Consider the following 27,821-nt stretch of genomic DNA (forward strand, 5'->3'; position numbering starts at 1 on the left):
TTCCATAAAAGTTAAGAAACATTTTATATACTTTGTTAAAAAATAAATATTCTAGAAAGCATGATACCTGAATTCAAAAAGTGTAGTGTACCAATATAGTGTCTTTATAAAACTCACTTACAAATTATAAGTACTATAAGAACAGGATTTTTTTGGCAACCTTATCAAGTTTCATTGACCCATGTTGGCATGGCAATCAGCAGAGGCGTAAGGTCCATTCATAGTGAAGGACTGCTCTTTCTTGCCTGTACTAAAAAGTCATATGCTATTTCTGTGATATCAAATGCTCTGTGAAGGCTTTCTGATGAGAGCAGAGAAGACAGAGCACCATCTCTTTCGCGGTTTTTCTTCAGGAAGTCAGCAATCATTCGCCAGCGGGTGCCTTCAGATTCCTCTTCCGCCCATTTATACTCTGGGAGGAACACAGATTGGAGAAGAGGGAAGACAGAATCATGATACACCAGGACAAACGCAGACTTCAGAAACTCCCGGTCTCTCTAACAAGGAGGAACAGAAGGAAGAAAATACTTGTTACTCGCTGATGGCATCCTGGAGTTCTATTTATTTACTTTGTGCAGGAATCCACATGAGTTAACAACGCACCCTGGAAATCAAACCATACGTCTCACCTTGTTTCTTTCTGTCACATGACAAACACTGGGTAGGAGAGCTGCCGTATTTTTAATGCTCTCCCACATGTGTTTTCTGTTTCCTGTAGAACTACACGATAAGAAGATGGCACTAAACCTCTCTGACTGATGTGCTAGTTTACAATATGCAAAAACACTCTTTCCTCCCTTGCAGGGCAGCATACAAAAATATGGACTTTTCCTTAAAGTCCAAGATGGAACAGCACAAAATTCTACCACTTCAATTTACAATCTCACTACCATGTTTCCCCCCCAAAATAAGAAAGGGTCTTATATTTATTTTTGCTCCAAAATACATTAGGGTTTATTTTCAGGGTATGTTTAATTTTTTTTCTATGTACAACAAACTACAGTTATTCAAATACAGTATAGTAATGTCATCTTCTGGTTGCTGCACAAGGATGGAGGGCAGGGTTTAACTTAACTGGGGCTTATTTTTGGGGTAGGGCTTATATTACGAGCATCCTGAAAAATCCTACTAGATTTTATTTTCAGGTTACATCTTATTTTGGGGAAACAGGGTAACATGTACAGTATCCGCTCATTTTACTTACCAAAATGAATATTCAGGGATAATCCACCAATGGATGGCCCATTGCAGAGATTAATCTGTGGAATCCAGACCACAGCAAACAAAACTGGCCAGTAAAGACAAAAGACATTGGGTAAAATCCTGTTTATGCAGCTACACTGAAGAAACCAGATCTGGAAGCTGGAAATAATCAATGCAAACGAATCAAAAGCTCCCTACCCCCTTCTCCACTTTCAGGTTCTGAGACTCCCTAGGGCTCCCTTTTGACCTGGGAAACCACTGGGAGCCTTAGAATAGGGAGGGGACTGCCAGTGGTCCTAATTTCAATTTCTGAATATTAAAAGTTCCCCCCTCCATCCCATGACTCCCAAAGGCTTCCCCAGGACTAAAGGGAGCCCTTCAGAGGGTTGAGTGGGGAAGACAGGAAGCTTTTGATTCATTGAAATTGATTATGTCCAGCACCCAGATCCCGTTTATGTCAGCATAACTACATGAACAGGTTTTTGCCCATTAAGATATTTCCCTCTTCCCAGGCATTTAACGGGCTGTGACTGGCTCATTTTTAAATATCAGCATTATGCCAAGGGATTATCAGTATTATTTGTTGATCTCAGAGGATGGAGGTGTAGTTTTATATGATATGCAGTTTTCCATTATATTTCTACTGGTTCTGTTTCAATCTGTTTAAATTATTGTCAGATGCCTTGATTCTTTTTTTTTCTCACACACCCTAAGTCTTTAGGAATAAGTGGTAAAGAAATTTAATAATAACCACAGTAATATTTCTTATTGTTCTTGTTGTCCCAGGTGAAGTACCTAATACTGGAAGGAATGGTGACAGAAATAACTTAAGCACATCCTTTTCACCTCCACCAAAGCCAGCCAGTCTGCTGGGTCAGACATAAGAAATGCTTCATTGTGACCCTTCAGCCACTGGGACAGACAACGTTAGAAGGTATTGCTTTCATCTGTACATGAAGCCTCACCCTGTTTGTGACAACTCAAAAGTGAAGAAGGTCAGCTCTAAAACCTGCCCCTGAAGACTGAGTCATGATGCTCTAGTCTTGAAGGGCGGGGGAAGGGGAGCAATTTAAGGCCAGCTTAATGCTTGTTGCTTTGGCATGGGATTCCACTCCCCAAAAAACCATGAAGGATTATCCTTCTCAGCAGTATGTACAAAAGAGGAAGGGCAGGGTGATGTGGTCATGAAGACACTCATTTTAGCACCACAGAATAATTAAATATATTGCATTTATTACAAATAAAAATGAGATGACAATTACCTCTATAAACTGGCTGGGATTGTTGTTATTCATATTCTTAATTATAGAGCAAGGCAAGTCATCAGCTGAACATGCGAGTCACATCCGCTTCTGTTGCCCTGCCTGGGCAACAGAACGCAGGTGGGGTAAAAAAGGGAACCACAAGCTGCCTTTCCCAACCTAGTCCCCTCCTTACAAATGTCCTCCATCGTGAAGTAGTGATGGAGGAACTCTTGATGCAGTCCTGCAACACTGCAGATATGATCAAGTCATAATGTGTGATTATGTGAAAAATATAATTGTGATCTGGGGGGAAAATGTTCTCTCTTGTTCATACCTTTTCAGATCTCTTTAGTGTACTCTCCTTCTCTGCCCAGGCACTCTATAAAAAAATATAAAGATCCAAGGCTTTGCATTAGTTTACATTTTCAAACAATTTGTAGACAGATGGAAGGAGAAGAAACAATTCATATTGCCATCAGCAGAGCTGGAAGTGACCATGGGGGGTTCCAAAGGTTGACCTCATGGAAGATGGCACACCCATATTCAGAGACACTCTCCCCAGAAAAATCCAAAGATGGGGAATTTTCAACATGGATCCTGTTTTACTGAACTCTTCTGAAAAAGATGAGAAGTCAGGTATGTGTGTGCACGTGCTGCACGAGAATGCATGCATGTGTACTTCTCCAGTATATGGAAAACTTACACCTATGTTTTAAATTGGTTAAACCTACTGATCTTTTCAGGAATCCAGAACCTTTCTGAAAAGAATTCTCACTGTGGGAGGAAAGGAAGGAGAGATCTATGATAATTCTGATTCCACTACCTTGTAGTCCCTAGGAAAAAAAAAACTCTGGATGTTCACGCTAAGGACCTTGAACCCAATGAGGTCACTACGTTTGTCAAATATATCCCCTTACACCATTTTTTTGCCCACTCCACCCTGCCTCTCTCTAAACAAAAATCAAACTTTATAAGAGCTTTTCTTTCAACATACTACACCCGGTCACTGCATCCCAGATCCTCCCAAGTCACGTCTTTCCAAAAACTTTGAGCATTTCATTCTATTTCTGTTTGCCTTGCTTACAGCATAATATCATCAGAGCAACTGCTTAAAACAGCTGTGTGCAGACGGGTATACAAAGGCATTCAGCCCTCTTGAGCTGGAAGGAAACAGACTTTCATCTGAGCTGTCCTTTAAGATTAGTGACACAATACATTTCACCCACCCTGAGCGCATCCATAAGATCAGGCTGTTCCAGGAGTTTGGGAAATGTTGCCAAAATTGGATTGCCGATCAAATCTGCAACGTGGACCAAAAATGTATTTATAGATGTATTAGCAGAGTATTATGCAAGACAGACACAATTTGTAGAGGAATTTCATGGCTTGCCTTGGCCTTTCAAGATTCTGAACATCAACAGAAGACAGTCTACAACACAGCAAAAAGGGGGAAAACAAGAACACATTTGCTTTTTGTGGTAGGATTGGCTGCAAAAAAATAATATCTGTGAGAAAAAAGGAAAATTCCAGCACAATCCTCCAATCAAAAAGACAATCAAATTATATAGTAGTCATAGTAGCAGCAGCAGCAGCAACTAGTTCTCTAATATTTAGAACACTTCATTTAGACTGTAAGATCTATCAGCAATGGTGCAGTACTGGATGTATGGACAGAAATAAAAATAAAATCTAAGAATAAATTTAAACAACAAATAATAAATAGATAAATAATAAAATACTAGATGCTTTGAACAGTAAATAAGTAAGTAAATAAGCATTTTGCCTCTGGAAGCCTATAGGGAGAACCTGAAGATTACAGCCACCCGCTCTTCAATACCTCAGGAGCTGGCAGAAAAGTTAAGCCTGAGGTATGTTAAGAAAGGCATGTACTAATTCTTCGTCAACTGTACCCCCTTCATGAGGTATACAAAAATCTTGAACTCCAACACATATAAATGAGTCCAAAAAAGGAAATTCAGATTGGTTCTTATATTGGAAATAAGGAATAGTATGAACTCAGTACTAGGTACTCAAAAGTGGGTGACCCCTGTTCTTGTCACTTATGAGTTTAAAACTTCTGGCAAGAGTCACCAGAAGTAAATGGTCTGGTAAAGGAAACTAGTACTGGTTTTCATTTTGGAGGGTGTGCCTACTATAATAAAAATGGAGTTAAATTTTGTGAATATGTGCACAGCGCTGTATTGTCATTTTGGTAAGTATTTGCAAGAATCTATTATTTAGAGATTAAATAAAACATCAAGTGCAATGAACTATATAACATTTATTATTAAGCAAAAGAGTGCAAATATTGTGAGATTCTTTAACCAAGCTTAACAGGTATTTCCACAGCCTGATTTCTATACAAAGCTTCCAACTACAGAAAATTTACAATTGAGAACTGCAGCCAGTTAGGAATTATACACTTCAAACACTGCAACTGAACTATAAGATAAGGACCTCATGTTTGTTCATTCATGAATTTAGTGGATGCTTCCAGTCTTTTTAAAGCAGTATTTTGTAGCAGTCTTCATTAAAGCAGAGGTGGGCAAAATATAGCCCACACATCATTTATAGAACCCCCAAGAGTATTTATACATCCCCCCAAGTCCCCACAGAGCACCCTCATGGCAATTTGTTTTCCTAAATGGTTACAAAAACATATTTTAGTGCTCCCAGACACCTCTCAAAAAAGAAAACAAACCTCACCCCCCCCAAAAAAATCAAAACTACAAGTGGATGTCCCAGATACACCTAATTTTTTTTAGCATTTTTCACATTTCTAAGCTTACCATTGGTTTTAAATTGGTTTAAAAAGAAATAAATATCAGAAATCAAAAGCCCTTAATAATTCATCATTATTACACATGTGAAGTGAAACAAGGATACCACTACAGAAAAAGCAGTATTGTTTGAGCGAATACACTTCCTACAATTGCATTTTATAAGAAACAAGCACAGAAAATGGTAAGGAAATTCTCAAGAGGATCTTTATTTATAACACAGCACATCCATAATGCAATGAAGGGCTCTACATGCAATGTAATTTTCTGAACTCGGAAAAAACTACTCTTTTTTGTACTACAGCTCCCAGAATCCTCCAGCCAACATGGCTACCACCCAACCCACATTGTCTCTGTGTTCTAAGAGTTATCAAAAATTTCTTCCAAGCTCTATAGCAGTGGTCCCCAACCTTGGGCCTCCAGATGTTCTTGTACTACAACTCCCAGAAGTCTTCACTACCACCTCTGCTGGCCAGGATTTCTGGGAGTTGAAGTCCAAGAACATCTGGAGGCCCAAGGTTGAGGGCCACTGCTCTATAGGATAGTTTGAGCTCACTAACCACTTTGCTTACCCAATAAGCACATTCATCACTTCTGCCGCTTGCCTTTCACAATATTAGCTGTCCTAATATTGTTTAGATATAATCTACATAAATGGGAAATGTTGTATATTGATATACCAGCCTTCCAAGAATGGGTAGAAAATGGACAGTTGCAAAAATTGCACAGATAAACCAGTGGACAAAGTGATGGACTACAATCAAGAGACTGGGTTTTGAATTTCCACTCAGCCCTGGAAACTCATGAAGGAATAGCTTTGGCAAAACCACTCCTTCACATCACATACCTTGAAATTCTATTAGGGTCAGCTTAAGTCAGATGTGGCTTAATGACTCATAAGACAGCAAGATGCCCATTCTTTTGGAGAGTTGGAAGACTTTTTTCTAATTTACTCATATGCTCTATTACTGAGTGTGGCATTTTGGTATTCTAGATATATTTTCTATGTGCACAGGCACATAGTACAGGAGGGACATGCTCCTTTTTCACCATGAAAAGCACCATGCTTACCTGCATTTTGCATGTTTAGCCTGTCCCTGAGGAGCACATCACCAAGAATCTGACGATAAAAGAGTAGGAGGTGTATATAGCACATGCTGCCAATTAATACTTCTGGTAATAGACTGGTTAAGAAAAAAGCAGAAGAAAGCATGTTGATGCTTAAAGCTACTCCTCAAATACTTCAGCACATCCAATTCAGAATGAAAATGTAGTAAAATGGACATTATTTTACTCACACTATACAGCCCCCTTGGCTATTGACAAGTTCTGGCATCAAATAGGATGTGGAAAAGACAGCTAAACAAAAATTTGATTAAGGCTAACTAACCAGAAGAGGTGTATATCGGTTTTCAGGTCTCTTAGTAAAAGAGGTTATGAATACCATACCTTTACCTTCCAGGCTTTTGGGGGGGGGTATGTTTCCAATAAGGTACCACTGAACAAAAATTATTGATTTTCATACTGTATCAGCTTAGAGGAGGAATTTTTCATTTTCTCCAAAAGCAAAGTTTCCTTTGAGAAGTTCTTGCATTATCTTCTAGAAAGGTTTAAGTCTTCTGATTTATCGGTTGGAGATACCTATTTTCACGGAATCATTTCATTCATACTACTTTTCATACTCCTCATATTTTGGCATTATGCTAAGCTTTTAGCTAAGCTAAAAGTTATTGTGCGGGTTCCCTCCATCTTCTCTTTTGCTACTCTGTTCTGTCCCTATGCACATTTTGGTTTTGATGGTTGACTAGCAACAGCATTTAGTAATAACAATGTTATCTGATAGCTATCATGTACCTAGTGTAACATGTAGTGGTACAAAAGCTTCTACTACACATTACAGAATTTTACTCCAGGTTTACACTAGGTAATGTCTAATATTATGTGGAAATACTTCACCATTCATTTTTAAACCAATGATAATTTTGAAAGCAAAACATGCATCTATATGGGGAGAAATTGCATATCAATGTAATATATATTACAATGCAAACAACATGAGAAATCAGGTGCAAAGCTTGTTCACTTACTTCAGTATATCTTTGGATTGTGTGCTTAAGGACCTCAGTTTCACTAGAAGTTGTGGCTGCTTCCTTAACGTTATCATATGCTGGAAAACACTACTGCCAGCTTTAGTAAAACAAATAAGATATAAAATTATTTGTGTCAATCCTAGAGTCAACAATAAGTATCTCTGAAAGTTTTTGCATGTACTCACTTTCTCACCCTATACAGCTAATGTAAATTTCACTTAGATCTCAGACACTCTCTACTTTTTATTTTTCACATTCCTGGTTCTGTTGTTGTTTAGGTGTTAAGTCATGTCCGACTCTTCATGACCCCATCGACCACAGCACGCCAGGCCCTACTGCCTTCCACTGCCTCCCAAAGTTTGGTCAAATTCATGTTGGTAGCTTCGGTGACACTGTCCAGCCATCTCGTCCTCCGTCGTCCCCGCCTCCTCTTTCCTGGTTCTGCCCTACTTGAATTACATGGCCTATTTTGGTTCCCCTTATAGCTGAAACACATTGCCATGTGACAGATGGCAGTCTAACTTTCCCTTAAATGCCTCCAGTGTTAGAGCAGAAAAAAGCAACCAAAATTATCAAAGGGCTGAATCAACTGTCCTCTGAAAGAAGTATTCAGTATTTTATCATGGGCGAATAAGGGAAGACACATCAGGGGTATGAGAGAGGTCTCTAACATTATGGACAGAATGAAGAACACAGATAGGGAGACATTCACTTCCCTCTCCTAATGCTAGAACCGAGGGTCTTCTGCTAAAGATGGATGGTAGAAGATTCAAGGATAGATAAAAGGAAGTATTTACAGAAAACAGAGTTAACTGTGGAACTCTCTGTCACAAGATATAGTGATGGCAAGCAAAATGGAGAGCTTTAAAAGGAGATTTTTAAAAAACTGTGGAGCATATGACTAGCAATAGGGGATGAGCACCGCACCCTAGAGTCGGACACAACTGGACTAATGGTGAAGGGAAACCTTTACCTATATATATATATTTAAAATGGATGAGTTGGAATTAGCATCCTGCCCCTAGTAACTGGGGAGGCCACCTCTTCCCTCTTTAAAAGTCCTTGTACTATCAGCATCAGGGTTGCAATGACCTGTAAGAGTGCTTTCCAATCTTTCTTAATTCTTATCACATAACTGATAATTCTTATCAGTCATATTACAGTGGTGTTACTTCCCGTAATCGCCCCTGGGAAATATACCAGTTGTTGGGGAATATAAATTCATGTCAAGCTTTTGAGGTTCCCATAGGTATCTAACTGGCTACTGTAGGAACAGAATGCTGATTACTTAGATCTTTGGTCTGATTAGTATCGCTGCTCTCATCTTCTCTTGCAGGAATTTTTACACATTACACTTTATCTAGAGTAAAACGTGGGTTTTGTTCAGTATGACTTTTACATTTTACTTAATTTATTTTGCTAATCTTTCCCTATCTCCCCTATTTCTTGCTCTCAGAATGAAAATTGACAGATTTGGAGGTCACATTTCTGTTTTAAATTTGAATTGGGCTCACCAATTATTGAGAACTTTCTAAATTAATGAAATAACAGGGAATTGCTACCGTATAGTATAGGCTCTGTCTACTAATTACCCTGTATTGCAAGATAAGGAATGTTCTAAATCTAAACAATACCTCGTCTTGAAATGGATGGATCTAATTCAACTCCTTTTTCATATGGAGTCCCACCATTCAAAAACAGCTCATATGTTCTGCAAAATATACAAAACAGAGAGGCATGTAAGCTTCTTTATGACATAATGACCAAAAACTTACTGGGAACAACTACTGCATAAGAGTAGTTGTACAGAAGTTTTTTCCTTCTAGCCTGCCATCCATCATGTGCTTGGGCATGCAACCTCTGTCCCAACCAGAGGAAATGAGGGCATGCAGAGGACACCAAGTCAAACAGATAGGCCTGCTTGTACCATCCTCCTAATTATGCTTCATCAGTTCAATAGGATTCTGGTCAGAGAAAAGATGAAAATGAAAATGGTGCTTTTTCTCAAATTACGAAATGTTAAAAATTCTGCAATCCACCAGTTACAGCATTGTATCTCTTCTGAATCAGCACAGCATTTAAATCAAGGAAAGAAAGTCTACTGTAAATTATTCTTAATGTCAGTAGTTTGACAACCTTCTGCAAAAAGAATTCATCAAAATAAAATACATCTCTCTTAAATATTACATTGATCTATATATTTTTTTGGTCAAATGGACCAAATCCACGTGACGGAGTAAACTCCCGTCGCTTGTCCCAGCTCCTGCCAACCTAGCAATTTGAAAGCATGTTAAAATGCGAGTAGATAAATAGGCACCACCTCGGTGGGAAGGTGACAGTGTTCCATGTCTAGTCGCACTGGCCATGTGACCATGGAAACTGTCTCCGGAAAAAGGCTGGCTCTGCAGCTTGGAAACAGGGTTGAGCACCGCGCCCTAGAGTTGGACACAACTAGACTAAATGTCAAGGGGAACCTTTAACTATATATTTTAATGGATACTTTATGATTTGGAATTAGCATCCTGCCCCTAGTAACTGGGGAGGCCAACTCTTCCCTCTTTAAAAGCCCTTGTACTATCAGCATCAGGGTTGCAATGACCTGTAAGAGTGTTTCCCAATCTTTCTTAATTCTTATCACCTTCTGATAAACATAAAAATCTTATGCTCCCGTCAAAAGTGTTTCTCCAATAATTTTATATGAAATCTGAAATACTGTAACTAAAAATAAGTCAAAGTAACTGTAAGGGGGTTTGGTTTACTTATTTTTACATTGATAAACAAACATGCAGATGCTGCTTCAGTTATTGTGAGCACTGAAGCTGTCTGCTCACCACAAGCTTTTGAATTCTGATATAGTGCAAAATACAGGCAGTTTTCAGTGCCAAACCTGTTGCAATGTTTTGTTTTTACAGCTACAAGCAGAAGGAAAAGAACGGCTTCACAACAGTAAGTTGAACAAAATAAGATGTTGACACACAGCAGCTGCTCACTTGTTTGGGGATAAACAGGGAGATATTTTAACCAAAAATTATCCAGGTGACTTGTTGAAAGGCATAATTCACAGATAGAAGAAACATGAGTCCTAATAACCTTGTACTAAGAAATCAATGGTAAAATAGCTTTTTCCTCCCTTTTCCAAATAAAAAAATATATTGTTGTTGTTTCATTGTTAAGTCGTGTCTGACTCTTCGTGACCCCATGGACCATATAATATAAAAATTATATTACTGAATTTCAAAAAATCAACTACACATACCTCTCCCAAATTCCTAGTAACATACCTTCATAAGATAATCTTATATACCTTGAAAACCCTATTAGAATCACCATAAATCAGAAGGGACAAAAAACAGGCCTCCCATCTCAACCTGATTCCCCAAAGGTATGTTTTCAAGGTTCTTTGGACATATATTAAAAAAGAGATCACAACACACAAAAACATGTACTGAAGTACATTTGTGAGCTTCTAAGTGGTTTTGGTTTTGTTGCGGCTGAAACAGCTCACTCCCTAAGAGCTCCTTTCGAAATTGTCATATATTTTTAAAGCACCTCGCCCTGTGACTGCTATATTAGCCATTTCCCAAATTGTTACTTTTTTTCAAGGCTGACTGACTAGTTGATTGACCTGGGCGTGTTTTCTTCCCTGACAACATGTTATGCTGTTTTTGTGTTACCTCCATCCTCTGCTCATTTTATTCCAATTTTTTTAACTATTCCCTTTATTGAGCTTTTGATATGAAATGCCTTGTATGCCTCTGTCCGAGGCAGACATGCGAGATATGAATATTGTCCCAAGGTATATGATACAGCTAAACCTTTGTTTTCAGATATGGCCATCTCCATCAGATTTATTACTGCATTTAGGAAAACAAAGAGAAATGGTAAGGTTGAGCAATAGCAATACCGATGGACATGCAGGTGAATAACCAGCCCAATACAAGCCCAGAAGATACAGAACCAATAGGGGCAGGTTAGCTGACTTCAGGCTTATTGGGCTGCCAAAATGTTACATGCTTTTTTTTTTTTTACTTTTCTCTTCTTACATCCCTCATTCTTTTTATTTCAAACTCTTCAGTCCCTTGTCTAACAGTGTTTTGCCAAGCACTTTGGTTTTGAGTGGCAGCTTCCCAATTGGTATGGGAAATGGTATATATCTATAGGATTGCTAAATTCATTCAACAATCCATGGAAAGACAGAACTCATTGCCTGCTTCAAAAGCTCTTCAAGTTAATTTCACAAATTGATACTTGTTTGAGAATGCTTATTTTATTATTTTATGCTTTTCTGATTGTTTCTATGTACTTGTATTAGGTTCCAAATACTATTTCTTAAGAGTGGTTTAATTTTTCTTTATGCGTACACCCTGACTGGCTATGAAGCAATAAAGTAATTGATGTGGTCAATATTAAAATCTTTCAGTGTTGTCTTCAGTGTGCTTTTGAGATGCTTCTTTTCTCCTTCAACTGTAACAAAGGTATCAGAAGGTCTGGTTCAAATCAAATCAAGACTGGTGGGAGACCTTGAGCTTGTCAGTCTGACCTACTATATATATATATATGTTGTGGAAAAAAAGCTGGACATCATGAACACTGACCTGAGATTGCTGGAGGAAGGATGGGATAAAATTATAAATAACAGCCAGTATTAACTCTCGCTGAACAAGGGCAGGCAGCTTGGGGACCACCCATTTTCCTCATTATTTGAATAGGCAACAATTTATCATCTTGTTTTACCTGTTACTTTTACCAAAGAAAACAAAATGTTCATCAATCCAACACAATTTCCTGTCAGGCAAAGATGACTGGATTTTGTCCTGCATGGAAATTCCTGTAATGTTACACTGGCAGTCTAAACGTGATGATAAATGTAAGTGAAATGTTTTGCCAGTACTCTTTGTACCTGTCTCTTCCTGCCAAATTCCAACACTGATTTAAGAGAATGTAAACCTGGTACGGGTGTTCACTTCTTTATGGGCCAGTCATCATGCAGTAGAATATGATCACATGGTTGCAAAAAAAAAAAGCAAAGAAAAAAAGCAATTTCACAAGCATACCTTTTGCTTTGAAACTGTATTGACTCAGAACAGATAATCTGGCAAAATTTGTACCAAAGTAAAAACAAAACAACAGCAAAACACTGTAGTTCATTCCAAAGTAGCCTGTTCAACAAAATGTAATACTGTCAGAAACAGTTAGTAAGCTGTATACAGTTTCAGTATTAACTCCAGTTTTTGTGATACATTTAGCAGAAACCTCAAAATAAATAGTTCCTATGGCAATGTCACAACCCAGCGCAAGTATTTGTGGCATGATGAGTAAAGCACCTCTCTTGGGCAGAGTCCCTGGAATGCAAAAACTGTAAGAATGCTTGGGTGGAAAAGGTCTGTCACTAAATACTATCAATCAGTTTTGATCCTGCCCTGCCTGTTGTACAAGTTTTTTTAAGTTAAAATCAAATATACTATTATATTAAGTAAGCTTGACTGAACTCCGGGAGGAGGACAGGAAGGAATGTTTACTAATTTGTACGTAAGCAGGCCTTACAGTCAAGCAAAGAGAATGGGCAAAAAAGGTACAAGCTTTTTAAAGAAAAAGGCCATTAAAAAAAGCAGAAAGTACATTGCTAACAGAGAGGCAGATGCAACCTACACACATATATGTGGTGAGTTAATTAAGGTAATGAGTGAGGTAAAGATCCTGAGATGCTTTTTCCCTCCTAAACCTTTGCTGAACTTCTGTAAATCTCCTGAACAGGTGCACCAACAGTCCAAAAAGTATTGACATCCTCCTTCCCTCGTCCCTTCTGAAGCCAGCAACATTTAGGGAAGATAAGGGCCACACTCTTTGTAAAGCTGTGTGATGAAATATGTATGTAACAGTTCCTCATGGTGTTATGTTTCTTAAACAAGTGACCAACTTTTAAATATGGTTTGAAAATAAGTCCACACACATAATTTTGCAACGCAATGCCTCATTACTGATTCTTCAAGCCAATCCACACTTCTGAACAGCAGAGGACTGTACTATTTATAAACCAGTATGTCTCTTTTTATCATGCCGAATGAAAAGTTAGGGACTCTGGGTTCAAACTCTTAGCCATGCAACCCACTGGATGACTCTGACCCAGTCTCACAGCTTGATTTACCTTTCAGGGTTGTTGTGTGGGCAGAGTAGGGAGAAAGAGAGCCATGCATGCTGCCTTGGAGATTAGGAATAATACTAAGGTAACCAATAATAATATTAATGACATGGAAATAATAAATTTTATTTATTTTATTTATTTATTAGATTTTTACCCCACCCCTCTAGACCATGTCTACTCGGGGCGGCATTACATAGATAAAAAAGATAAAGACTGGTCTTGTCATGATGACTGCCTGTGATGGGGAGACATATGCCTCGAAATATTTTAGCCTGGAAGCTGCAGATAATTTTCTGTAGCCATTTATCAGCAATTATCTCCCTCTTCACAATGCACAGTGATCTCCAAGAAATTCAACTGGCCCTTGAACAATGTAGAAACCAGCTCATGAATGGAATAAAAAATACTAGATGTGAAGTGTGTCAGTGTTGCTGAATACTCAGCTTGAATTTCTGGCTTAATCAGTGTAGGATTTTTTTCATTTATTGCACCTGGCTTGTAGCAGGAAACACCAACCACACCAATTGATTGGCTCTGTTTTAACCTTTTCCCCACACCCTTTCACGGAGGAAACTTACTTGGAAGAAGCTGGAAGTCCATTGGTATCGAAAAGCTTTAGGAATACCCAGCCACAGCTTAATTCTCCTCTCTCACCTGTTGACTGGAGAATAAAGTGAATGAAATGGATTACCCTAGGCTGCTCAACAAGAAACAACAGAAAACAACAAGAACTGAATTGGGCCCACATCCTACCCCATCTCTGTGGAAGATCTGAAACCTGTGACATCTGGCTAGTACCTTTTTATCTAGCTCTGAGTTAAAAAAAAATGGGACCAGTCTATTGATCACTGCTATCGCCAAAACAATCGCCCATATAACGTATTTCCTCTGGCAACTTGCAAGGACCAGTCATTTATCTAGACAACAGAGCAACAACTTCAAAGTCCTAGCATTAACGATCACAGATTTTTTTTTAAAAGTCTATAAGCACTTTGATATTTCATGAGTCACTAAAAAAAGCACAAAAAATCTTGACAATTATCATTCTCTTTTGTACATCAACACAGATTTATAATATTTAAAACTCTCTGCGTATCTTAATCATAAGCATGTATACTTAATTATCAGGCTGCCAAATTACTTCACAGGAGAATTGCAAGGAAACATTTTAAACAGGTGTCTGTTCTAATGGAAAGTTGACATTCTATTAATGCTGAAACCTACCCACACTTCATTCCTGTGGGTTGTGATGCTGAATTTTTTCTATAAAGAGCATCAACCCAGAAAGGCTGTCTTAAATATAGTTTCATGCATTAAGTCATCCCTCTGAACTTACATTGCGAATGTAAGTGATCCCAAGTTCAAATAATATGCCAATGTCTGGAGATGATGAATTAGATCTAATAAAACAATCACCATCAAGCAAGCATGGCAAGATTCCAGTGACCTATAAAACAGGGAAACAGCAACAACAAACTGAACTAGAATCTCTTTAAGGAGTTGTAGGGAACACAAGTATTCTTCCTTTTGCAATTTTAAAAAAATCTGAAACTGCTAATTTCAATCATAGCCATCATGTCTTTCCATATCATCCGGTGGTATGTCAATGTGTTAACTCTCGAAAGACTCAGCCAAATTACACAATTTGGATGGTGTTATGTTTTATATTGACCTCAAAGGCAGGGCTCAGACTTGCCTCCTCACAAAGAAGGCCTCTTTTTGTTCATGGAAGAATCTGAGAGGCAATAGAGATTCCCCACTGGAGAAAAGGGGAGAGCTTTCATCAGTTCTCCCTTCCTGAATGCCCAACCCCAGGTGCAATTACCACACTGTTCAGAGGGTCCCCAGCTTTCCCGAACAAATTCAGGGGAGGAATGAGAGAGTTGGAATACGCAAAAATAGTTCCCTCTGCCCCTATTTCTTTCAGCAGACAGACATTTTGAAGCAAATTTCTGCTCATGGCAACCATGGATCCAACCCCATGAGTAGTCACTAGTGAATATCTGTCTGCCACTGGCTTTAATGTTTTTAATGCACTTTATCCTAGAGCAGTGCTTCCCAACCTTGGGACCGCAGATGTTCTTGAACTACAGCTCACAGAAATCTCGGCCAGCACAGCTAGTGGTGAAGGCTTCTGGGAGCTGCAATCCAAGAACATCTGGGAACCCAAGGTTGGGAACCCATTATCTTGAGCATTCCCTCCATCAATGTGTTGATCCAGGAGAAAACAAAGCTCAATTATTGCATAAGCAAAAGATTCAGCACATCACTGGGCGCTTCAATTCATTCAAATTCTACATAGAAACCCACTCAAATTAAACACAGAACTACAGGTGTAAGGAAGAACACATAGCTGCCCCCCAAATTTTATTTTAGGCATTCTCTCCCTGACTAATGTATAGTAAAGGAAATGGACAAGGTTGCACAATCACATGACATATTTCCATGCCCTTGTTCTACATCCATGTTGCTAAAAGGGAGGGGGCACTTATAGGCTGGAATCCTGTAGCGTAAACCCATGCACCGCTGTTTTTCTCTGGTAAACAAAACATTCCCCTCCCCGCAAGAATCACAGCAGTGGTGCTTTGTTTACCAGGGAGGAATTGATGGAAAGTTACACATGGGCTTACACACCAAACAGGATTTCAGCCACTGTGTTGGAACCTGACATCATGGGCTTGTTTAAACTTATGTTACAAGGAAGAGTATCCAGCACCCTAGTAAAAACTGAGATAAGATACAATTAAAACAGTAGACAGAAATTTTGCACTCGAAGTATTTGCCTTTAAGGAACCTCTTAGAAAGGAATACATAACTATCCACCTCTATACAGCTCTCATCAGTTGGATTTATTGCAGTGCTGATTCAGAAGAAACACTGCCACCTGCTGAAGAATTCATAATGCTTCATCCCATTTATATATTGCTTCCTATTACATTGGTGTCTCGCTAAGATGATGATAATCCGTTCCACTGAAATCGCTGTTTAGCAAAATCATTGTCTAGCGAAAGCATTTCCCCATTGGAATGCATTGAAACCTGTTTAATGCATTCCAATGGGGAAGAATAATCATTGTCTAGCGATGATCAGCCATAGGATCGGCTTTGCAAACCTCCAATCAGCTATTTAAATCGCTGTCTTGCGAAGCTTAGGTCCCAAAAACACCTGTTTTGCGAGCATGGAGGGGGCTGTCAAAATCGTCGTCTAGCAAAAATCGGTTTGCGAAGCAGGGACCAAACATTGTCCAGCGACATTCCCCCATGGGAATCACTGTTTTGCGAATCACTATAGCGATCACAAAAAGTCAATGTCTAGCGAAAAAACTGTCATGCGAGGTAACTGTCTAGCGAGGCGCCACTGTAACGCGTCTCAAATCATTAAAGCCTAATTTCTTTTAAATTGGCTCCATAGCTTGGCATGTTAGGCATCTGGCTGTAGAACCAGAGGCTGAGAGTTCAATTCCCCACTGTGCATCCCAGAAGAGCCACTCTGTGTGGCCTTTGGTAAGCTGCACAATCCCAGAATGCCCTCAGGAGAAGGAAATGGTACACCATTTCTGTGTATTCTCTGCCTAGAAATACTGAAAAGGGTCATCATAAATCAGAATTGACTTGACAACACAAAATGATTAGTAATATTAATTTATTTCAGTAACTGTTTAATGTGTCAAAGGAAGGCATGGATTCAACTGGAGCCACAATACTGAGGAGAGGGATTAACTCCCAGGTAGTTTTCTTCTTTTCTCATTTTGCTTTAAGCTATTTATATGCTGCCTTACCAGAGCACGTCCAGAAGGAAGTAGTAGTAAATCACTTCCAAATATTATGTATCAAGAAAACTCTAGTAATCTTCGCTATAATGCGGAACTGATTTGATAGCACATGATGATTGTTATTACATTTGTAGAGAGAATACAAATGCCCCCTCCCCTGCAAGCTATTTAGCTGGGCCTTCCAGCAGGGCAAATAAGGGATTTGGTTCACTAGTGTGGGGGAACAAGATGCTGGAGCCAATGGAACGTTGGTATGACTGAGCAATTCTTTAATGTATTAAATCTACCTTCAATCTTGTCTGTATACTTACCCGTGGTGAAAAGGTCCATGTTTTTGGATTTTTAGGTTGCCATGTAGCTCTAACAGTATGAATATTACTCAAGATCTAAAGTGAGAAAAGAAAACATGGGGAAGACTAAGAACCGAATGCACTTAATTTCATTCAGTGTAAAGAAAAAAGAAGTTGAATCGAAAAGGAGTCCAACTATTACATTCCAAAATCAGCTTTCACTTTCTTTAGCTCACATAACTCCGAAGTCTGTTTTATGAATCATTAAATATATATTCAGCTGAAGGGAGATGTAACAGCTGATTTGCCTTTTGCCCTCGAACAAGAAGGAAAACTCAATACTGATTCATTTGACTGACATTAAATATTTCAATCCCATATTCTGAAGAAAGCATTCAGAGCTAAGCATTGTGAAATCCATAATTCAGATAAAAAACAAAGAATGAGACAGCTAAAGTTTAGAATGGTTATGTAGCAAATACAAAGTAACTAACGCCTAAAAAGGTCTGAAATGACTAAGAAAAAGTTATATATAAAGAGATTTTCTTTAATATGAGCTCACCAGTAATGCTTGTGGGTAACATACATGAAGTAATTTGAAAAGGAGAACATTTCAGAAAATTCAGTGGATATTTTAATTTATTTTCTTGACATTATTTGACCACTGGTTTTAATTATAATCTCCTCCTAGCCCCTGTGCAAGACTGAGGCTTAGAAATCGACATAAATGCACAAAATAAATAAAGGCATCAAAACTGTGGTTTTAGATAAGAAAAGGTTTCTGTTTCTGAAATAACTCGTAGCACCTCCTACAGGTCTAATGTCCCTTATATGATTGATTGATTGATTGATTGATTGATTGATTGATTGATTGATTGATTGATTGATTGATTGATTGATTGATTGATTGATTGATTGATTGATTGAACTGCAAATTCTATCATCCCAAATTAGAACAGTGAAAATGCGACTGCAGTCTAATCTACCTGGACAGCACCATCTTGGGAGAAGATTGTTCTACAGAACAAAAAGCAAAGCAAAATGTGCTGCTTATATAACACCCCATAGTGCTTAAAGCACTCTCTGGATGGTTAACAAGTTTGATTATGCAGGCTACACATTGCCCCCATCCCCAACGAGCTGAGTACTCAATTTACCAATCTTGGAAGAGAAAAAGGCTAAGTCAACCTTGAGCCGGGGACCTGGCATTGAACCCAGGTCATGGGCAGAATTTTGGCTGCAATTTAACCACTGTGCCACGAGGCTCTCTCAACAAATAATGTAAACATTATTACCAAATTCTTTTAAAAAGTGTGCGGCCTCTCAGAACATATAATACTTATCAGCTTAATACTTGAATTGAGAAATAGTGTTGCAAAAATCATGACAGCCATGCATTTCAGTGTGTGTGCCAAAGGTAGGCAAACAAAAGCTCACAGGTTACATGTATCTGGAAGTTGAGTCATGGCAACTGGACTTCTTTCTTATTAGGTTGAAACATTTTGCTACTCATCCAAGCAGCTTTTTCAGTCTGAGGAGAGTTGGTAGGAGATCCCTGATATATCCTGCAGTTGTTTTCACTTCCCCCTGGTCTGAATAGGCTCTTAGAAGGACAAAGGAGGTGAGGGATAATCCCACTTCTGCAGTCCTTCTCCACCCATTGTCGTGGGTCCTTGATGGTCATTAATAGTGATCTTTCTTGTGTGTGTCCCTAGTCCTTCTGGGGTGGGATGAAAGGGCAGCATGATAAAAAGGAGACAGATTGTATCTAAGGCCCCCAACCCCTGTTGAGTGAGGGATTTTCTATATGCACATGTATGGCCTCCCTGACTCCTCTCTTAAACCACCTCTCTTCCTGGTCCAAAATGAATTTATTTATTTATTTATTTATTTATTTATTTATTTATTTATTTATTTATTCATTCATTCATTCATTCATTCATTCATTCATTCATTCATTCATTCATACCCTGCCTATCTGGTCTACTCAACCACTCTAGGTGGCTTGCTCATGGAATACAAATAAAATAAATAAATGTTATCCCACGGAGACAATTGATCTGTTGAACTTACTTTGTTACCATCAAAAAGGCAGAGTCGAACATGTCTACTGAGGACCTGTATGCTCAGCCCAGGAAAAGGAATCCCTTTACAGTTCCACAGAGTCAAAACAAGTGATATCCGTGTTGGCCTTGACTGAATCTAACAAGAAAAAATGACAGAACAAGACATTAATGCTGAAATCCTATCTCACATACCTAGAAGTATGTCTCACCAAATTTAATGGATTTGTTTATTAGGATGTATGCATCAGGCGGTACTATTAGTCTAACTTTTACTTGTAAAGTTATGAATTTATGGAAGTTCTACTCATGTAATAATGGGATTATATTTCATGGTTAAGGATGATGAAGCAAATAAAGGATGATAAAGCAAAATAGCTGTATGGCTCCTCTTTTTCTCTCTTGGATTTTGAGTTAACAAACTTTCATTTGGCAAAAGCTTTTGTGGACTGTAGTCCTCAGCTGCTTCCTTCATAATATAATGTCTAGTCAGAATCCATCAATCTATCAATTTGTTCACCTCCTGTTACCCTACAGATATTAATGTTCATACAGTTTTACAAAAAGCAACACTTACAGTGCCTTTTTCAGGGTTCCACACAAGATCTCGAAACGAAAGATTAGAAGGTGTCAATTCCGGCTGTAAGTAGTAAGATGCCCGAAACTGCACTCCTGGAAGAAAAATGTGCACTTTTTAGGCTAGTGATCTTCCTTGTCCCTTTATCCCTGTTTGTTGCATTCAACCGTGTTTAAAAGTAATGCATCTCAAATTCATAAACATAACTTAATTACAGATTGGGACTCCAGTTTTAATCCATTATATTCTATGTGTCTATTTTGGAGAGGGCCCAAGACAAAAGCCATAGGGTGCTTGGTTTGTTGGTCTGTTTTGCAAATTGCACAGCAGCAGGCCTAGTTTGACATCAAGTATACAGCTAGGAAGATTTCCCAACTAGGATTTCAATGACACTGAAATCTATATAAGTGTTTTTATCACATTCATACTTTACACTATAAATGTAGATTTAAAAAATTCAGCATGAATGAAAGCTACCATGCAGCATTTTAAAAAGAAAGTCAGGCAAAAATATTTTTTAAAATATGAAGACAAAGCATTGTAGCACCTTGTAGACTAACTGCTATATTTTAATGAGAGCTTTCACAGACAAATCCACTTCCTCAGACAAGAAAGTGGAATGAAGAAGTAGACTTGCCCACGAAAGTTCAGATTAAAATACAGCAGTTAGTCTTCAAGATGTACAACATTTTTGCCTGCTCCCACCAAGGTCTACCCGGATCACCCATGCGAGTCACGAGGTGAGGCTGAGGAGCCTGACGCCGAGAGAGGCCCGTAAGGAGAAGACACGAAACCGGGCCTTCTCAGCGGTGGCTCCTCGCCTCTGGAATAACCTCCCTTTGGAGATTTGTGCAGCCCCTACGCTGGGTACTTTTAAAACCCAATTAAAAACTTGGCTCTACATCCAGGCCTTCCCTCCAGCTAATTCCTGACTTTTCTTTAACTCTTTTTCTATTTTATTTATTATAACTGTTATTGAATGATTATGTATGTTTTGTGTTTTTATTGTCTTATCTTGTATTGGAAGCCGCCTAGAGTGGGCCGTTGGTCCAGATAGGCGGGATATAAATCAAATAAATAAATAAATAATTTTTTATTTTTATTTTCTTCATATGCTAGCACAGACTAACAGAGCTGCCACTTCTAAAACTGCAATTTTAAAAGAAAGGAAAAGTTAAAAGGTTCAAAAGCCACAAATACATTAGCTGGGATTACACTCTACAACGAGATCTCCCATCACCTCCTAGTGAGCATCCACAGTGCTTTACAGACGCCTGCCTCACAGGCTAAGGACTCAAGATTTAACACAATAGTTTTAGCAAACTCCTACCTTCTTCCAAGAGCTGTGCAAGTGCTGAAGGTCGGAATCCAGCAGGAACTGTTCCCATGCTTGTAAGAGCATCCAAAGTATTATTCTATTCATTTAGAAAAAAGATTTCAGTTCTTGATATCTCTACTGTTTATTAATTCTGACATTAGTCTTCAGTTCTTAGATCAAAGAAATCACAGGACCAAGTATCTTGAAGAGCTACTGGTCAACAAACAGAAATACCCTGTAGGTATAATTCTATGCACATTTACTTGACAATAAACCCCCTAAGTTTTGGTAAGGTAGTTGTGTCTTACTGAACATCCATAGTATTGCATTGTGTGTCCCCTTTTCAAATGTTTAGTGGTCAGAGTGAAAGACTTAGGAGGTCCAGGTTGTACTTCTCATTTGGCAGTGGTTCCCAGTCTTGGGTCCCCAGATGTTCTTGGACAAAAACTCCTAGAAGCCTTCAGTAGCTGTGCTGGCCAAGATTTCTGGGAGTTGTAGCTCAAGAACATCTGGGGTCCAAGGTTCAGAACAACTACATTAGGCCATTAAAGTCACTGGTTGATTCTGAACCAATTACAGTGGTGCCTCGCATGACGTTAATTCGTTCCAGCAAAATCACTGTTGAACGAAAACATCGTAATGTGATATTAAAAAACCCATAGAAACACATTAAAACCCAATTAATGCGTACCTATGGGCTTCAAACTCACCGTCCAGCGAAGATCCTCCATAGCGCGGCCATTTTTGCTGCCTGTGCAGTGAGGAATCCGTCCCAGAAAACAGCGGGCGGCCATGTTTTTTACCCGGCAGCCATTTTGAAAGCGCCGATCAGCTGTGCGAAAAACCATCGCTTTGCAATGATTGGTTACCGAAGCAGGGAACTGATCATCGCAAAGCAAAATTCCCCCATAGGGAACATTGTTTTGCGATCACAAAAGCGATCGCAAAATCTTCAACGTCAAGCGATTTCGTCGTCAAACGGAGTGCTCGTAAAGCGAGGCATCACTGTACTTTTTCTCGGGCTAATCTATCTCAATGCATTGCTCTGAGCATAAAATAGGGGAAATAGTCAGGTCCTTCACCTTGAGATCACTGGAAGAAAACTAGTAGATAATGCAGCTTGGACATAAATAACTATGTGATTCATAGTAACACTCTTTGGGAGATGTGATACAAAATTAAACATATCTAGAGTGGCTGTTCTGTTTTGCAAGTAAAACCAAATAGTTGATCAAAAGAAGCATATTATCAACAATTAATAATTTTAATTTTATTTACTATTTTTCTGTCATGAAACAGACTTACCTCAGTGATGGCTTTTTTAACAGCACTCCAGTGAGAATCAGTCCTGCAAATTATATAAAAATATTGAAAAAGCAAAGCCATAAATTACATTTCTTCTAATATACAGTACAGATAAGCAATTTGGCCCTCGCTATATGTGTCAGATGATGGATTGTTCTGAATAAAGATCCATAGGGGAAACATCAAGCAAGTAAAAAGTAATTTTACTTTACATAGTTATTTTGCATGGTATGGAAACCTTATAGTGCCTTACAGCAGGACTACCTTATAGTGTAATTCACCACATCTACTACTGTAAAGCATAATTCCCAGTACATTTAACAGAGCTGACTCACATATAACATCTACTACATTGATCTATATAACTTTAGTTGCACAACTCAAAAAAGAGTTCAGCGTTCCGAGAGAGGCAGGGAGCACAGTTTACAGTAGTATAACAGCATTTTCTTTTCTCACAATTCATACAATATATTGTTCTGAGAAACACACATCCTTTCAAACCACCTTGGCACTGTGATAGTCTGATTTTTCCATTATATATGATTTTGCTCTACTTTTGATTCATTTTTTCTTATGCCAGATGAAGTTACTCAAGTTACTCATGGTGAAAGCTGGCTGCACACTGTACAAGGCTACTTGTGTACTTAATAAGCACATAAGAAGCTGATAACGTATTTGCACTTCATCATCATCATCCTAGAACTGCAAAGATAGAAGGGCCACCTATGGGTCATTAAGTCCAGCCCCTGCCAAGCTAATGAGTCTTCACCTTTTCATAATTTTGGCCCCTCCTTCTGTTTCATCTGCCACTTCTATGTCTTCCTCTGTCTCGTCTTTGCTTGTTTCTTGACTCTCTCCCTCTTTGGTACATATCTGTGAAGTTGATACAGTACAATGTGCAATTACACAACCTTGCTTTTTAAAGGGGAAGAGAAATTCTTTGATGCAGTGTGATAGCTAAGCATGAGTAGCACATTTCCATTTCAAATAATTTCTCCACTGTGAACATACATTAGGTAGAACCTGGGATTATAAGACATAAGACATAAGAAATTTATTTGTCATTGCGCTCACAAGTGGGTGCAACGAAATGAGGTGCTCTTCCCCAAGGTAAAACTGGACAACACTACCAAAAAAAAGTTAAAATATACACAACTTTCACCATCCAAATATAGATACCCCGTTTTTTCTCAGCAATTATCCTTTCCTGAATGGACGAGAACTTTCCATGTGGAAAAAGGACTGCAATCCAGCACAGATTCCAACTCCCTGGCCAGGGTCCCGTCCCTTCTTCAGAGTGGACAGCTGCTTGAGGAGGTGGGGACGGGCCAGCTGGGCTCCTGCCCGGAGTGCTGCCGAGGAGCACACAAAGTCCGATGAGTGGCCAGGTCAGCTGGGGGATGGAAGAGTGCGGCACCTGTGCTGTTGTGCTGACAGATGGATGAAACGCCCATCTCTAGTTGGGGGGGGGGCAAAGAGGAAGGAAGGACTTATAAAATACAACTCCCCTCCAGCAAAATAGTCCTGTGAACACCGTTTTGTTCACAGCAACTCTAGATGCAAGACTTTCTATGCAAACCACACTCTTTAAGATCCAGGCCCCTATAAGAAAGAAATCATATTAATTGCTGGCTTTCCTTGCTGTCTTTTATTAGAAGTCATGTGTATAATAAAATCTGAATAATCAGAGTCACTCAAGCTGCCAGATAGAACAAAAATTGGTCATCCTGAGGTACTACAAAACCCAGCACGTGGTTCATCGCGCAGCTGCCACCATGTGACGAACACGGGTTCGAAAACACACGTGTACGCTTGGACAGAGAGCAATCAGGAGCTTGCACATGCTAAAATGGGCTGAAGAGTCCAATTCAGCCAGCTATGCTACAACACTCCTTCTCGCAGGTCTGCCCACATAAGAACACCCTGGTACTCTCAGATATTATTGTGAAAAGGTCAAGTGGGCTTTGTAGTCCTTAGACTTCACTTGCACCACTGACAGGACTCTAAGTAAGCTAGGCCGAGGCAGCACTCTCAGATGACCCTATGGCAAGTGTACTGTTCAGGAAACCAAATGAGTTTTATAATCTTTATTTTATTAAAGAAAAAGCATGTTACTAGATATTCAAAGCCAAATTAAACCAAAACAAATAAACTAGCATTGTGCTGTTTAGTTACAAGGATGTAGTGAGGCAAAGAAAACATGAAAAATAGAAAAGTATTCAAAAACCCAAAAAGCCATTAAGATGAATAAAAAACAATTCCAGTCCAGGAAATCATTAGTAAACAAAATAATCCAAGTTGGTTATAAAGTTGGTTATAACAAGGCTATAGTCCTCAGTGATACTATAGAATAAAAATCCCTAAACAAAAGTAAAAATCCATTATATGTCCCATAGTCCTTAGAAAAGTAAAATCCAGTAAATATACCATAGTCCTTACTAAATTACAAGAGCATAGTCCATATGGAGTATTCCAAGAAAAGAAGTCCATAAAGAATATTCCATAGGTAACAGTCCATAGAGAATAGTCCATGCACAGTCCTTAGGTAAAACCCGTAAGTCTACAAGTAATCCAGCAAAGCATAGAAACCAGTCCATGTAGGTAGGCCACCACACTCTCTCTCAAGACATCAGGGTAAGTCCCATATGGCTGAAATGTAGGTCACGAATCACTGAAAGGTCGGTCTTGGAAAGACAAAGTCCATAGGTAAAAAGTTCCTTTTTCAAGAGTAACTGGCAAGGGCCTAATGCACCTTCCCACGATGTCATCCAATCAGAGTTCGTTACTAGGCAAACAGTCCTGTTACATCACATGAATTCTTTCTCATCCACAGCAGATGTTGTTTGGGTTACGGTGGTTTATCAAAGAGTCACAACAATTCCCATCTAATCGCACCGAGTCCTTTTTCTCAGGCTATCCGAATAACATTCTCTCTGCTCGCCTAGAAAACAACTTGTCTGCATAGCACAGATATTATATACAAAGAAACAAAATGGAACCTCTCTGGCTCACTTCATAATTACAAAACCCATATGCCTTTAAAAGATTTTAACTTAAAAACCCATCTCATCACAGTTGTTACCTCAGTATTTTGCATACAAGGCCACACTGCCCACAGCTTGGCATGTTTCCAAGACTTCTCTACATCCCAGCCTTCTCCTCCTCACCCCCAATATTCACATTTACAGTTCTTTAAGTACAGTATTTTTTTTTCAGATCAGTCTTACACAACGTAAGACTGAGCAACCATACCTAACTAAGATCATGTCCACTGGTCCCATCACCTCCTGGCAAATAGAAGGGGAAGATATGGAGTCAGCGACAGATTTTACTTTCTTGGGCTCCATGATCACTGCAGATGGTGACAGCAGGCACGAAATTAAAAGACACCTGCTTCTTGGGAGGAAAGTGATGACAAACCTAGACAGCATCTTAAAAAGCAAAAACATCACCTCGCCAACAAAGGTACATGTGACGTGGCAGGCCACTCTGATGTCACTGCCAACTCAGGCCTCTCAGGGTGCCCACCACACCACTACACACTTGCTGCCACCAATTATAATTACTATTCAAGAAGGACAACTGTTTCCTTCAAAACAAAACTGGTTTATTGGTATAACAAAATAAAATATGAAAATCACAAGTAGCTAATCACGATGTCAATCACTGTTTCTTATTTAATTAATCACAGACTTCCCTCACTGAACACTTAGGCACGCAGGCCTCTAAACAAGCTCTTTCTCTCTCACACTCCAGATCTGATCTCATCTGATCTTTTTCCCTCTCTTCACACCCCTTTACTTCCAGCTCCTCCCTCTTCAGCCCCACCCTCCGTCACCCCATTGGCTGATGATTCACTGCCCAGCTGTGACGGACAGGTGAGGTCAGGGCTGCCTGTTACAGCACACATAGTCAAAGCTATGGTTTTTCCAGCAGCAATGTATGGAAGCTGACCGCCAAAGAATTGATGCTTTTGAATTATGGGGCTGGAGGAGACTCTCAAGAGTCCCCTGAACTACAAAGAGAACAAACCTATCAATTCTAAAGGAAATCAACCCTGAGTGCTCACTGGAAGGAAAGATCCTGAAGCCATCTAATAAGAAGAGAAGACTCCCTGGAAAAGACCCTGATGTTGGGAAAGTGTGAAGGCAAGAGGAATAGGGGACAACAGAGATGGATGGACAGTGTCATTGAAGCTACCAACATGAATTCGACCAAATTCCAGGATACAGTGGAAGACAGGAGGGCCTGGCGTGCTCTGGTCCATGGGGTCACAAAGAGTCAGACATGACTTAACAAATAAACAACAACAAATATCTTTAAAAGCTCATAAAAAGACTTCCATTCACTTCAATGATCAAGGTGGGGAACACACAATGTAAGACTGAGGAGCCATACCTAAAATATCGATACTTTTTCCAGAAGAAAGTTTCTCCTCCCAGATGACTCATCATGCAGCAACTGGTTAGCAAAGCAAACAGAACAAATCCCCTGCTTTGCTAATATAAAACCATTACATTTCTTTTTACTTCTGCTCTGTTTACCTAGGAACCTGTATGCTTTGCTCAAAACAGATTGGAGTACCGGTTAGGCTTCTGATTTTCAGAAATGGGAGTCTGTCATTGCATTGCAGTCCAACAAAATTTGGAGGGTCATACTTTTCTCCACCTTATAGCTCTTATCCGTGATTAATTTATTAGGTCAGCAGTTTCCATCTTGAGAATGGGTTTGAATCCCAATATAGGTACAATGTGTGGCTTAATTTTGGAACTTTTAAAAATCTCTTGTCCCCCTACATCTTGTTTTTTGTTTTTGTTTTTCTTTTCTTTTTTTTAATGAGCCAGGCAGTCTAAAGAAGAGTTCTGGAGAACTTGAAAGACTTTCATGACATCATAACATTTTGTTTGGTCAAAAAAATCAAAACTAACAAAAGAGATAAGATCCAAATATAGATTTTGGAGAATTTTCTTATGGACCAGCACACATGTCTGGGCTTTTTATCTTTGGTTCACTGCCTGGAGGGAGCAGCTCTAAATT

At 39.1% G+C, this 27,821-nt stretch overlaps 1 protein-coding gene across 3 annotated transcripts in view; it reads right to left on the minus strand.

The window, feature by feature from the left end:
* NPHP1 (nephrocystin 1) overlaps positions 1 to 27,821 on the minus strand; it is a 36,191-nt gene continuing 8,370 nt past the window's right edge. Inside the window, exons 7-20 of one of the 3 annotated variants that reach the window (XM_020794792.3) lie at positions 23,554 to 23,657; positions 22,785 to 22,827; positions 21,492 to 21,576; positions 20,162 to 20,256; positions 19,595 to 19,723; positions 17,543 to 17,617; positions 14,796 to 14,906; positions 14,038 to 14,120; positions 8,952 to 9,028; positions 7,315 to 7,414; positions 6,299 to 6,411; positions 3,674 to 3,747; positions 2,782 to 2,826; positions 1 to 412 (exon numbers count right to left, since the gene is read on the minus strand). In XM_020794792.3, the coding sequence (XP_020650451.3) occupies positions 365 to 412; positions 2,782 to 2,826; positions 3,674 to 3,747; positions 6,299 to 6,411; positions 7,315 to 7,414; positions 8,952 to 9,028; positions 14,038 to 14,120; positions 14,796 to 14,906; positions 17,543 to 17,617; positions 19,595 to 19,723; positions 20,162 to 20,256; positions 21,492 to 21,576; positions 22,785 to 22,827; positions 23,554 to 23,657 (1,182 nt within the window). In that variant the 3' untranslated portion in view covers positions 1 to 364. Of the gene's footprint in view, positions 498 to 1,865; positions 2,568 to 2,781; positions 2,827 to 3,673; positions 3,748 to 6,298; positions 6,412 to 7,314; positions 7,415 to 8,951; positions 9,029 to 14,037; positions 14,121 to 14,795; positions 14,907 to 17,542; positions 17,618 to 19,594; positions 19,724 to 20,161; positions 20,257 to 21,491; positions 21,577 to 22,784; positions 22,828 to 23,553; positions 23,658 to 27,821 lie in introns of those variants that run through there. The other 2 variants (XM_020794791.3, XM_072988672.2) reach the window with 2 other exon arrangements.

Source organism: Pogona vitticeps, chromosome 1 (assembly GCF_051106095.1).
Source record: "Pogona vitticeps strain Pit_001003342236 chromosome 1, PviZW2.1, whole genome shotgun sequence".
NCBI classification, from domain to species: domain Eukaryota; kingdom Metazoa; phylum Chordata; class Lepidosauria; order Squamata; family Agamidae; genus Pogona; species Pogona vitticeps.